The sequence below is a fragment of the Topomyia yanbarensis genome, chromosome 2 (assembly GCF_030247195.1).
Source record: "Topomyia yanbarensis strain Yona2022 chromosome 2, ASM3024719v1, whole genome shotgun sequence".
In the NCBI taxonomy this organism is placed as follows: domain Eukaryota; kingdom Metazoa; phylum Arthropoda; class Insecta; order Diptera; family Culicidae; genus Topomyia; species Topomyia yanbarensis.
Genome location: NC_080671.1, coordinates 37,950,115 through 37,965,040, shown reverse-complemented (window position 1 = coordinate 37,965,040; position 14,926 = coordinate 37,950,115). Strand labels below are relative to the sequence as shown.

Sequence of the window (14,926 nt, the reverse complement as noted above, 5' to 3'; positions counted from 1 at the left end):
CCATTCGACTCTAGCAGGTCCTGATCGATTTTGATGAGCATTTGATTTTTGTTGTATGACCAATTATATGTATAGGTCAAATGTTCCAAAACAATAATTTAAGGTCAAGATAGCATCATTTTGAAACCGCCAATTTCGGAGGTTTAGTATCTTCGATGAGTTTTACATACGAACAGCGCATCATTTGATAAAGTAATTTTGACGGTATATCGTCCAAGAAGTATTTATGGTGAATTTTCTCAGGTTAATATTCATGACTACAATAAAGTCTCAACAAATTTGCTATAGACACGAACTCTGTTACTATTGTCTGAAAAATTAATTCTGCATAATTTTAAAACTTCAAAAATTACGGTTTCGGAATTATGCCGTTTGGACAGTAAGATCGATTTTCACCAAACTCCCACCAATTGTAAAATTGGTATTGTAAAAAAACGTAAGGGCGATACTTCAATGCTGATAGGTGGGACCGAAAAATTAACCAACTATATTCTATATATACTATCATTTTGTCAATTTCAATAGCAAACACAAATTTTAATTTAATAATTTCAAATACTTTATGAAGTTTTGGGTTTCGATCACTGAATCATGCAATCTAGGATGTAAAAAACACAATAGTTCTTAAATAGGAAATAAAACCAAGTCTGGAAATATTCACTGTTGATTTTCTTTGAATGGTATCACTGCTACTATCGCTTTTTTCAAGAAAAAGCGTTGATTTCTTAGTTCTCAGTCGCGTTGTAAATTTGAGTAAAGTATGAACTTCAAATCGATTAAAAAAAATCGATTTTTTGGCTCAGTACAATAACCCTTTAGGAAAATTCAGTTTTCCCACCACAATGCATTTATTGAGGAATTTAGATATTTTATTAACAGAGCATTAGCAATAATTCGTTTGTATGTCTATTTTATTGGCCATTTTTTCGCTTTCCCATTGATTTGGTTTGAGATTTCTAGCACTGATGTTGTCCTATGCTGATTTGAGCGATTCTCTGAGTCCTGCCATTATCCCATGTAGTATGTGTTATCAAAAACATCGCGAAGCATCAAGTTATAAAAGTTCTCAAACGATATAATATCCGAAGAGAGTGATAAGAGTTATAAGAAATGTCTCATCACACTGTTAGGTGGATTAAAAGCGTTTTTGAGTTCCAACTTTGTATATAACCCCTTAATTAACATCTTCAATCCAAAACAGCGAAAATATAAGACGAACGCGAAAGCCGTTTATAACAAACACGATATAAATGTTACCAATAAGTGCTCAAATTCTCTGTTTAAAATATATACAATAAAAACATTTCCCTAAGGTAAGAGAATTTCCTATTAGATTGTTTACAATATCTGACTTCTTTATAGTCAATCAAGCATCGATAAAAGTCGGCGTAGCGTTGAATACACTGTTAACCTTTTAATGCCCAAAATGTTTATAGACAACTAGGTTTATAAACAGCTATAACTCTTGGTACAGATTAGTTTTGATTAAAATAACTCTTTAGACTAATAACTGTTACCTTCAGATTTGATCACCAGCAGTTAAATAGCAATAAACACAATACTGGAATTATTGCAATCAGTCTGATTTAACTTCCGATGGAGCTGTGCTATGAGGAACAGTTGTAGCCAAAAGTGAAACACTATATTTTTCTGTAACTTCGTTTCTTGAAGAATAATTGAAACATACCGCTATATTACTCCATAAGAAGAAAATTGCATGGAAGCTATTTTGTGCGTGAAGAGTTCAATACCCATAGCTTCATGAATGATCCGACTTCGTCTGATCAGTATCTCTCATTGACTCAGCACTAAATAGCCGCTTAATCCAAAACAGTGGCAGAACATGTGTTCACGAAGCCTACAACTGGTCCAGTATGAGATCCCGGAAGCGCAGAAGTTCCTACAATTTCTTTTAGAAAAAGAAAAAAGTTTACTCATCCATGGAACCAATACCGTTTCTCACAATGAAGACATCGTGCTACGTTCAAGCCAGAAATAGCTCAACATCGATCCAATGCAGTCAAAATATGTCATGTTAATGTTTAAAGAGTCCAAAAAGATTGGATTAATTCTCGCAACAAAAACGATATCAGCGTTTACAGCGACCAAAATATTGACTTGTTCCGATAATAGAACACATATCTTCATATTCTGCTATAAACTGCTATCAGTAGACTAGAGTAGACTGGACAGAAAAAAATCCGCCAACGATAAAAATTATCTTTGCGTCTGAAATCATGTCTAAAATTCAACGAGGACAACAAAACGCATGGTTGATTTTTTCATTGATTATTTTAACATTAGTAGATACTGTAAAATATTAGTAATGTGGGCATCTTGACAACGTGCAATAATATAAAGAATTTTACATGTACCCTTTAGGTAATGATAATTAGAGCATGGTTTTGAATACAAGAATAATTTAATTCATTTTACACTTGCTGTCTTGTATTTCTTCCCAAGATAGCATTAAGGTCTCAATAAACTACCGGAAATTTTTTTTTGTCGACCTATCCCACTTACACGTTTGATGATAAAGCTTATCAAAAGCAAATATCACCAGTTTGTACACTCCTTAACATGTAAAAAATGGCCCCTGAACCGTAATCTACCGAACGAGAGCATCGCGGTAGGATAGATATTTTCACGGACTACATTTCTGTAAACGACTGAAACTCGCTGGCACAAAGATAAAATTGTACAAACATTGTCATAATTGTTCACTTTCTATACCAAAGCTGCCATTCTTTCGACTGAAGGTACAATTAAGATAAGACCGTTGGGAAACTATTTCATTCGAGTATTGCATTCTACAGCGCTCCACGATCAACAAAAAAATCATCCGAATCACAGCAAACTAGGTCGATTACTGCGTGAGGTCGGACAATCGCCCATTTCCGCTTCTGAAGTAGTTCCCATGCTCCCGTCCCGGGCGGCGTTGCGTTTTAATGAACGACTGAGCATTTCATGTCCCCACTGCCACTTTTCCCATTCATGAGTTGAATGATGCGCTCAGTACAATCGCGTCATCGTGCTAATTTCGAAAAAAATCCTCGCGAAACTGTTCACATGTGACAGCGCACCATCAGCTGTGTAATCGGCTCAATGGTCCAAGCCAGCAATGACGATGTCTGGTCTGGCTGTCACCACCATCATGACGGCGATTAATCGTGCGGTCGGTGGTGTGTTTGTACATTACCATCAGACATTGTTGTAGAGCGGCAACGTGCCAGAGTGCAGCTCCGATTTAGCTAATGTGCCAGCCAACGACATTGGCACGAATTTAGTGTCACACTTGCTAAACGAGATGCTTGCGTCAGTGTCACGAGAGAAGATCACCCGAGCGTTCATGTTAATCCATCGCTCGTCTCTAGTCGCGACGTAGGATATCGCGTACCAGTTGTTAATTAACTACCAATAAGTAAAACTGGGTAAGCGTGATCATCACGGTATCAGTCCATTCAGTTAATCTGTCAATATCTGAACGACTCTCCGATTACCCCCCCCCCCCCCCCCCCTGATTCCACTTGTACAGTAAACATAATTACCCGATTTCCGCTTCTCGCGTTCCACCAGCACGGTTTTCGGTCGCTTGATACGCAACGAACGGCGCCGGATCGAGCGCAGGAATGCCTCCGGCATACGCGAGAACTTGGCCGCCTCCGGTGGGGCTTTTCTCTCCGGGAGGAAGAAATTTTTCACCGCTAGCATCGTCATCGTGTGCACTAACCACTTCGTTCAGTTGTTGGTCAGGAATCTCCGGTCACGTTTGTTCTTGGAAACCTGGCACTATATGGGTTGATGGAGTTGACAATCTTAGTATTTTATCCTTATCTAAATTACACTTTATTTACAGCGATTAAGATAGCACACGGATGGGGCTAGATTCCTTGCGTTTTCTTTTTACACACCCACAATCACTCCCGTTATCTTTGGTATAGGATTCTTCCCGCGACTACTTCCACGTTTCACTCCGTATCATATTATCCTTTCCATGTTGGCAGCTGAGATCTGTACAACCTACTCACTCCAAACCAAACGCTTGACTGTTTCATTTTCGCAATGGGAATTACATTATCCTTGCAAAAACTCGGTCACTGCATTCAGGGCATGTACAAATTTCACCGAAAAGCTTGGCACTTTTCCACAGACACAATCCTTCTTCGGCAAGTGCAGCCGCACTGATAAAATCCACCCTCACACAATGCTCCGGTTCCCGTCCGCTACTAAACACAGTACCGGAAGCCGCGTTGTCCCACGAGCTCACTTTCTCGCGTTCTCTCTCTCTCTCTCTCGTCACGAAAACTGAGGAGCCTGCTGCTGGCAGCTTCAAAAACGGTACTCACGCGGCAACCACCTCCGACTGATAGCGCACCGGATTGCACACTGAACTGAACGAGCCCGTAGTAGGCCTCCGTTCGGCAACGGTTGTGCTCGTTCGGTCCGCTCGGTTACCGTTCGGCAACCGAATGCAGCAACGTGTGGAACGGAATAGAGGAAAATAACAGCCGAACTCGAGCCGAACGCATTGGTTTCGCGTGTGTTAGTAATTTCCCCTCCACGTGTGGTATAGAGAGTACAGGGTGACAATTCAACCGCTTGTACAATTCTACCTTACCTAGTTCGATGTGACCCTTTTCCTACTTGTGCTCTGTGCCCAGCCTCCCACATATCCTTCTTCTTCCTTTCACTTCGTGGCGACGATGAGGGCCTGGACGGGATCATCAGCCGGTTATCTACGTCACTGTTTGCTGGCCTGGGTCATATTCGGATGCACCTTTTATTTTCCCAACAAAACCCTTTCTTCGTTCGTTGAGTCAGGGAAAAGCAGCGGAACGAGTTTCATTGAAATGGGCGTTTCATCGTTCGTTTATTGATATAAGTACGGCGGAGTCCAATGGACCGAAGTGGAAAGAATTGAATTAGGAAGTTTGTTTGTTAGTGGCTTTGAAGTGCCTGCACTGTTGGACCCTCGTACAGTGCAGGACCTCGCCACACCATAACGCGGAGAAGCAGAATAACAGGAATACCCACGCACGACCCCAGTTTGGCCACTGCATTTCTTCTCACACTTTGCTACAGTGTTGGCCGCGTTCGGCCACCAAGAACTTGAGCTTTGGGTAGAAGAAAAGAAAAAGATTTTATTCGTATAGATGTATATTAAACGACGGACCGGCGAACAACGACAAGATGATGAGTGGGTGGATATGGCTCCGGATGGTCCCGATATGGTAATTGCATTTTGATGTAGCGGTTTTTATTGTAGTTCGTTCGTACGGAGAAATATGGGGAAATAGAAACGTGTCCCTGATTTTCGGTTTATTTGGCAGAATCGAATGAAACAATGTACCAATACAACATTTGATTTGACGTCATTCAACTGTGCTTTTTACATCCTCTCTTGGAACGACGTAAAATTGTTTTGCCTCTAGCCAATTTTGAAAATATGAGATAAAGCATATTTGATCTAATTTTGGTTCGAAAATTGCAAACGCCACCCTTCACATAAACTCAAACTGTTTTAATTTTCTTATTTTCAGTATATTATTACAGGAAAATATAACAAAAACCATGCAGAGAAAATAGGATAAAGCCACTTTTACACGTGAAGGGCACAAAACATTCAACTAAATTAGTTATGGAATTTACGGTCTCATCAGAATCCGGCACTAACTTAGTGCCATGACTAAACTAGCGTCGGATTGACGTTAGTTCCAAAAACGGAGACACAAGTTTTGTTCCGAATCACGCTTGACTAGGGGCTTGCTCAGGAACACAAATTGTGTCTTCGTTTTTGAAGCCAGCATCAATCCGGCGCTAGCTTAATCCTGGCATTAAGTTAGTGTCGGGTACTGATGAGATAAAGCCTAAACACAGATTTCACAACTAACAAAATTATTGTAAGATATCAAAAGACTAGACAAAAATCTATTTAGATTGCGTTATCTAATGTATTCGAAATGTATCCAGTCTAGTGGTTTCTTTTTCATTTTTCATCTGAATCAGTCCATGCCAATCGTCGGGAAAAAATATACAGTATTAATGTGGTTTAAATTTAGCATATGCTTTGAGCCATTATTTGGTATAACCATAGCGTTAAACTGCACATACCTTGCTTAGTAATTTCCAGTAAATTGAATATTTTGGAATTATTGTGTAAAAAATTATCTAAACTGTAGAAAGTAGCTACTACTGATCGAAGTCATGCGAAGCGAATGACAAAGTACAGCTACGCTAATCTTGTGTGAATTAGCTGTAGAACACAGGAACACAGGTGATCTGTTGAGATGAGTGGTTCCCATAAGCAGAACGTAGAGCTCCGGCCAAATACGGGAGCCATTTCGTGTGTTCGAAATGTGGACATTTACTAAAGGTGAAAATGGAGTTGATGCTTACGAAAAGTTTGTTCAATCACTTTCATCAATCACACTGTACTGATAACAGGCAAAATGTTGCATTTTGCATAATAATTTTTTATGGCATTTCCTATTTATATGAGACTGATTTGTAATAGGCAGTATACGATCTGGCAACACGTACTGCTGATATGACCAATAAATGGTTCATATCGCAATACGGAAATACAAGACGAAACTATTTCTCAGATATTCTCCAATTGTCTTTTGTGGTTCCTAACAAATAGTTCTGAGATCAGAGTGCAAAGTATGGAAAACAGAAACCGATAAGAAAAACTCAGCTACGGAAATAAATTACTACACATTTCACAGACTAATTTCCAATACTGCCCGAGTCAGAGCTACAAAGAAGCATTGTCTTTATTCCATTTTTTTGCAATTGGACCGAATCTTCGTGAAGTGGAATATTTCCTGAAGGTGAAAATAGAGCTTACATTTACGCAAGTCATATGTTACTATGCTTTAATTGCCGCAAGGTTGTACTGTATCGATTTTGTTGGCTATTTTCGGCAAATTTGAGACTAAGAGCAACGAAAGCAATGAAATTGAAAGACGGATAGGTATTCTAGAGCGAATCAGTTATAAACTTAGGACGGAAAACTAGGACTAGGCAGGCTCATGATCGAAAGGAAATGTGAAGAATTCTTTGCCTTCTGCTAAGTAGGAGTTGGGCATTGCACCCAAGTCTACCGCATGGTCTATGGAAGAACATAACTCATCATCATGTTTTACCGCCGACGCCTCGTTTCTCTCAGTCTCAAATTTGCCGAAAATAGCCAACAAAATCGATACAGCATTTACGCAAGTCGCCTATATTCAGTTTCACCACCTATGCAATTCAATACTGATATCATTCAACGCGTCAATCCAAGAACGATTCGTTTGGCAGAAGAACCTAAAATATGTATTGTTTCGATTTCTCAGTAAATCGTAAGACTTTCTGAATGTCGTACATATTCGTGGAACTGCTATTCAAAAACGTTAATTTTGATAGCTGAATTTAATTCTTAGTTTTTTAGAAAGTTTCATTTTTTGGCCATCCTCAAAACAAAATTCATTATGGTAAAACTGTGAACAAAGTAACAAACAATGGTGAAAAAATAACAGGTAAATATCTTGGAAAGCTTGAGGCTCCTATTTTATGAATTGTATTTTTAAGACGCTCACCACATTTATGCGAAATTAGCGTACGGGGCTATTTGGCCCCCCATTCCATCAACCACCGTTCAGCAGCTTGCGATTACGCACGCGATTGAACACACAACAGCATAGAAAATACACGATGCTCTAATCGACAGCTGTGACTAACCAGATTAAGTTTTTGTTACGCATTTTTTTGCTTCTTAAGGAGTTTGAATATTTCAAAGGTATAATTCCATTGCGATAAAAATAAAAAAATGAAAAGTGTAGAGTTTTGCAAATCGCCGGAAATTCGGAATCGGTAACTATTTTTCTTGTCTACTTTCTACTTCTGTCCGAGTCAGATCTACAAGTGAGAAAAGTGAACGACAATAATTAGGCTACAGCCGCCCCCCCCCTAGTGTGTCTAATGTATAACAAAGGAACCATTGCCTTCACTTTTATTTCCGCTAGTGAAGTTGGCGAAAAATCGCTGCTTCGATCCAACACATTGGTCATTGACCGAGTTTTCGTGAGGTGGAATAGTTTCTGGAGATGAAAGTAGAGCTGAGACTTACGGAAGTTGTCTTTATCCGGTTTCAACATCTGCGTCATTTAATATTAATATCAATCAACACGTTAGCTCAAGATGAAAGTTTCGTTTTTTTAAGATAACCTTGTATATAGAAGTCGAAGTTCATTACAAAATGCATTTCGCAATACGAGCAAGGGGACCCGTTAACCCTGACACTTCGAGAAGCTTCTTCTGGGTATTCTTGACCATCCCGAAATCGCGCAGTGTACTGAGTGCACGACGTTATGAAATTCCGGAAAAATAGGCTTAGAGCGCCCGGTGATCGCCTAAATGAGGATAATTAACCAGAAGGCAAAAGATACGGGTCGAAATAAATATTCCTAACTACCTGACTACACATGGAAAAACCTGTTTTAATCCACCTAGTGTGCAATTGTGCCTTTCTCATTTGTCCAAACTACGATTCCATGACTGGTTATGTTCAATACAACGGTGGAAATGAATATTACATATTCAGTACGATTTGCACATACATACAATGAATCGATAGCCACGATCTTGAGATGCTATGTGTCGACACTGAAACATCGCTTGTAACCAGCGGCGAATCAGGGAAGAGAATCCGGGGGGTCTGGACCCTGCCAAAAAATTTCAACTTGTTAAGAAATTTTAAACTAGTTTCAACTTTAAAGTAGCAACCCCTCATTGCATACTACTACCTACACCTAAATAAGTCTAAAAAAATCGCCGGGATTAGGTTGACGATTTTTAAAGTGATTGCATAACCTTTCTATACGAGAAAGGCAAAAAGGTGCCAAAGTCCAAAAAAGTCAATTTTCGCCAATTTTTTTTTGTCGAGGTTACATCAAATCTCGACGTTTCATGCATTTTAAAGACATTTGGCATCAAAAATACAAATTCGATTTGGAAATATTCTTTTACTCCCCCCTTTGACCATTTTTCAGTTGTTTATATGGGAATTAGCTGTGTGACCGCACTCTTCAACCCGTAATTCCGGAACCAGAAGTCCAATCAACAAAAGATTCAATAGCAACCGATGGGAAGGTTGTACCTTTCATTTGAGACTGATTTGTGCAAATCGGTTCAGCCATCTCTGAGAAACAGAGGTGACATTTTTTCCACATACACACATACATACACACACAGACATTTTCCGATCTCAACGAGCTGAGTCGAATGGTATATGACTCCCGGTCCTCCTGCCCGGGATTACGTTGACGATTTTTAGAGTGATTGCATAACCTTTCTATATGAGAAAGGCAAAAATATACAGAAAACGCTATTCATCCATCAAGAACAGATTAGTATGTGCCAGTACTGTAATCAGACGCAGAAGATGCTGAAGAGAATGCATCACAACCGGCTGTTCACTCATTTGCGGCTATCGAATCCGAAACACGGTTTGCAACACAATCATCTAATCCATAATTGTCAAACTTGTGGCTACTGTTCAATCCATAATGACAACTGCAAAAGCAGCGTCCAGTCCCTCCAAACCAACAGCCAGCCCCATCGGCGAAGAAGTTAAATGATGGGTTTACACTCGTAACCCGTAAGTGCAAGAGGCACGAAAGAACATCCGTTCACGAGCACTAAGACAGCTTTAATTTTTTGGCCCTCGCGTCGAATTTTTTGACACGAACACTCGCGCGTTGTAATTTTTACGACACTCTCGCTTCTATCGCCATTTTTTAGAACACTCCGTGATCCTGATCATTTGAAGTACTGCCGTTCTGTCTTTGGCAAAGTTGTTCAGGGGATCAAAACCTACTGCGTGATATGTCGAATGGTTCGGAATCCGGCTACTAGACGGCGCTAATGTGCATGTCATTTTTAACCTACTGGTTCAGTGAATATTTCGGGATACTGTTATTAGGCTAGTGAGCATGCTAATTTCTCAAACAGATGTAGTTACAGTTTCAGATTATCGGTTTCTTCGGCAAAAAGCCCTTAAGGTCAAAGGTACAACCTAAGGTAGGTCAAACATTTTGAGACTCTCTCAGTGGGCGACGCCAGTGAGCATACAATTTTTTCAACCTACTCTATATAAAGTTCCTGATTTGTGAGCAGGTCGGTACCTTCAACAATGTTACTCAGGAGACCTACAAAGCAGTACACTAAATGGTTTAGGATTCTGCAACTAGGCAACGCTAGTGAATATGCATTTATGATTTTTGAATCTCGAAATTGCTATTATTTAGAAGGGCAGTGCCTTTGCTAGAGCTGTTGGGTCAAGTAATTTGAAATTGGCACAGAAAGTATTTTGTTTCGTGTGGAATAAATTGTGGTACAATTGTGCTTGTTTAGTATTATTCTGTATTTATGAATTGTTTCTCAGCGTGTTGTCGGTTTTACCAATAACCATCGTGAATATTCGGTGTTACCCGAATGTTACACAGGAGTATTACAGATTCCATTAGTGTGCATGTCCTAAAAATCTTGAATACACATAATTTCATGAACTGAACGTGATCACTATTATCTTACTTGCTCAGTTTAGTCGAAGAAGTTAAATCGACCTTATCTGACAACTTGATGAGCATATTTTTGGAATATCGCTGATACATTCTTTCCATAGTGACACTCACTGTTTTCGGATTTAGTTCGAAGAAAAGAACAACGCGCTTCTAATGAATCAGAATCTTGAGATATGTATGTCAAAATGTTTCGATTTTAGCTTTCTCATATGGTAGATGTATTTCAAACGAAATGTTCTAGAACTTTCCGACGTTTCGACCGTTTATTGTAGCCTTTATCAAGGAAAATGTCTGTCTTTCGTTTTCGTCACGGACGCTTTTTTAATGGAAGCGAAAGACAGACATTTTCGTTGAGAAAGGCCACCAAAAACGATCGTAACATCGAACGCTTCAAGGATATTTCGTTTGAATTAACATCTACTAGACTACGAAATCACTAAATCGAGATATAAATCAACCTAATCGATCACCCAATAGACCCCAAAAGCAGGTCAAAAAATGGTACGTTTATTAGTATCTATCCTATTTGATGTAGCACCTCGTAGGTTTTGATCTCGTAAGCAACTTTGTCGAAGACTGACGACATCTGAGATCTCTGACGAAGACACCGACATATCTAAGAATTAGGAACACAAGATGCAATATGTTGAAAAATGACATGCTCACTAACGCCGCAATAGCAGTATCCAGAAATAATCGCTGAACCACCTCGTAGATTTTGATTTTCGGAGCAACTTTGTCGAAGACATCGACCTTCTAAAAAATCAGAATCTTACAATATAGGAAACTGGTACAATAACGTGCACCCAAAACAAAAATCTCTTGCAATAATTGCAAGCGACAATCACTTGCAAATAATGTTAGCATCGCTTGCAATTTTGCAGTGAAAGCCGCTGGCAATTGTTGCAAGCAGATAAAACCACTTCATCTCTCTCTATACGTACATACTTTTCTTCAACACACTGTCAAAGGATTACCACCACATTCACGTGCCTATGCTGGTTGGTATAGCAACGCAGAGCGAGTTTTTATTTTCCGTCTACTTTTTATTCATTCCTCACCAACATCATCAAACGCAGTTTTGTGGTTTATTCATTACACACGAGACGGCATCAAATGGCGGATGTGACGATTGTACGAGTTTTAACGTCCTATTCTTACGTGTAAGGACAGGTCAGTACTTATAGTTAGAGCTATGATGCGCAAGAGCCTGAGTTCAAATCTGGGTGGGTGTTTTACTTTTTTCATTAATCGTAAAATCATCCAAGTGTTTATATATGACTTTTATCCACTTATTACTGTCTGGTAGTATGGTTGGGTTGATAAAGTATTGCTTAGCGATCTGTTTGTGCGGGGTTCATGTTTCAATGCCAACAGTCTTTTTTTATAACGCATATTGGTCACCAATACACATACATCGCTAATACATAGGCAAAATTCGTTTTTTCTGTTTCTTGCATTGCATGCAAGGAAGCTTCTTGCAATTTTCGCACATTACCAGAACGCTTGCAATTTTTGCTCGTATTTATTGCATTAATGTAAGCGAATCTTACCGGGTACGTTTTGGGTGTGCTCACTGGCGCTATTAAGGGGCATAATTTAAAACTATTTGGTCTTCTAAACAAGTTTTCCAATGAGCGAAACCCCCTACATGATCGAAATCACGAGATATTTTGAACAAAATGTTATTTTGTCGAATTTTCTCATATCGCGGATTCCGTTTGCATGGTTTTAACCAACAATTTCAGATTTCATTGTTGCAGTTGAGGTGTGCCAGTGTATAAAAATGAGTATAATTAAAGAAATTATATTGACGTGAACGAAGACAAGACAGGAGTGACTGACCCCCCAAATGCAGTAGGCTAGCAAACAAATAAATCCCCGCTTCGAAAGAACGTCTCCACGCGCAATAGCATGCTGCGTGCACGAGAAACAGTGGACACGGAGTAATATTGACCCTTGGCTCCGTTAAGCCACCGCAAAATTATTTATCAATTTTTTAAAAATAAATTCCATTCTAATTTTACTGAAAATACTGATAAACGATATTCTCTCAAGCAGGATATTTTCTAAACAAACTGCATTTTATTTACGCCACTAACAAAGTTTTTGTCATAATGTATTATCCTTTAATGTGTTTTAACTCGGCTAAATGTACACCGACTTTGACGAAATACCTTTCATTAGATCGAGAATTTCTTGCAGTTGTCAAAATATTGCTCACTTTGTTTCAACAAATTCGGAACTATTCCCGATTCCATTAGGGCGAAGTAATCTAATTATTGTTATCACTTTCACAATATCACCTTATTTCGGGTCCGGGGCATCTCCCCGGAGAATGCAGCAACTTACAGAACTGAACAAAACTTCACGATATAAGGGGTTATTTACCAAGTTTAGGAGAAAATGCGCTTTTTGAAAAAGCGAAAAACAATTTTTTTGTAGTACTATCGAAGCAATAACGAACCAAGGACAAATTCCACCATGTCCGCTATATGATCAGATAACATATAGCGGAAAACCATGCCCCAGAAACCATCAAGAAATACTAAACATGACCTATTGCCAAATTTGTGGCTTCTATGCAGGCAATAATGACAACTACAAAGGCTACGTCTAGTACCTCCAAATCAACAGCCAGCGCTATCTGAAGGAAGCAAATGTGAAAGGCGACAGCACAGTGAAAAAAAATAAAAAAGTCAATTTGCTTAAAAACTATTGGTTTTGACAATTTTATGTCTGTAAATCCCATCGGATTGCTTCTTAATTGTTAACTGCAACCAACCCTGGCAGCACTTCTCCAGCAGTGTCAAATCAGACTAATTGCAATAACTTTAGTGCTACGGATAGTACTTCTTACTGCTAGTTTTCAAATGAAAGGTAGTAGTTCTAGTTATTAGTGTTACTTATTTTTTTAGCTAATCTGGTCTAAACCAAAAGTTGTAGCTGTTTGAAAACGTTGTTTACAAAAAAAATGTACATCAAGGGGCTAAGAAGCATTGCTGAAGCTTGGCGCCTACCAAGCTCCAAAGGAAAGCAAGTTATGTGAAAGCAAAAAGGGTAACAAAATTCGGTACTTCTTTGAAAAGCGCTTTTTCGAGATGATGATAGCATTACCGATGATGACATGAACGTGTTCGACAACGAGAGAGAAGTGCATTACACCCACAATGAAATAGTGTAGGAACAAATGTTTCCATATTACGAAAAATGGTCTCGACGCGCAATGGCAAATTGCGTGTACGAGATCCAACTGACACCCATAGTAACAAATGTTTTAATTATTTTCGCATTGTATATACATAAACGACCTACAGCTCCGTGAAACTAACGTCTTGGTCCACATCGAAGAAACAAACTAAAAATCTGAACATTGCCTCAAATTAGTGCATAACACATAATTTTTTTTATTCTTCATTGATCCACTGGCGGCTTGCTTTAGAAGGCGCTTTTTGAGTTGTTTTGTAGAGGAAAAAAACCAGCTCCAGCTTTTTGAAATTTTAGCTATATTTGTATACATGCGGTCCTGGTGTGACGATGCATTCATAAGGTATGGCGTTGGTCCTCTAAATCAGTCGTCGTACGTTCGAGCTCCGACCGCTAGAACCGTATCAGTATTAGATAGCGGTTTTGAGCTACAATTTTTTGCTTAATGTAGAAAAGAAAACCATTCAGCAGACCACAAATCTTGATTTTTTTGTCGTGACTAATGACTTACCTTTCTGGGCTTCTTTTCAAAATTTTCTGAAAAAAAGTTGTGTAAGATTTGGAACGCTTATATTTTTTTTGTTTTACTGCATCGATTTAATCAATTTAATCTTTCCTCTTTCGTCTAAAATATGGTCAACAGCCAATTTTGGAATATGTATGACATGCATTAATAATGAAAAACCGTTTTGAAAAATCTTTCGAAACACCTCGGATATGGTGAAAATTTTCAGCTCATGTCGGTCAGAACCATGAATATGGTTAATATAGATCCGCTACAGACTTGTTTCATTATCATTCGTGTTGAGAAGGAAATATTTGTGAGCTGTACACGGTGAATGAATGAGTTTGTATCGTTACCTACTAGTAGCATACGCAATTATTTCCATTTCTGATAAACACAAGTAACATACACAACAAAAACTGGATTTTAAAACACCCGAGCGAAGCCAGTTCTTGATTGGTGCACCGAGCCGAAATCTTGAACAGTTTTTGTTCGAAGCTCCACCTCTTTGACGATGGAAGTAAATTGATTTCATTCGATGGTCAGCCCATTTGACTTCGAACGTAAACTGAACTGAGTACAAAACCAGGGGTCGTATGCGAGAGCGGCATCATTCATGTGCTATATTGGTGCCGGCTAAACCACT

At 39.0% G+C, this 14,926-nt stretch overlaps 1 protein-coding gene across 2 annotated transcripts in view; it reads right to left on the bottom strand.

Annotated features, from left to right (window-relative positions):
* Positions 1-14,926, bottom strand: part of LOC131683063 (centaurin-gamma-1A-like) — a 485,937-nt gene that overhangs the window by 72,695 nt on the left and 398,316 nt on the right. Inside the window, exon 1 of one of the 2 annotated variants that reach the window (XM_058964886.1) lies at positions 3,549-4,398. The exons of the other annotated variant lie outside the window; for it this stretch is intronic. Coding sequence (XP_058820869.1) covers positions 3,549-3,717 — 169 coding nt within the window. The 5' untranslated portion in view covers positions 3,718-4,398. Of the gene's footprint in view, positions 1-3,548; positions 4,399-14,926 lie in introns of those variants that run through there. 2 annotated transcript variants of the gene reach the window in all.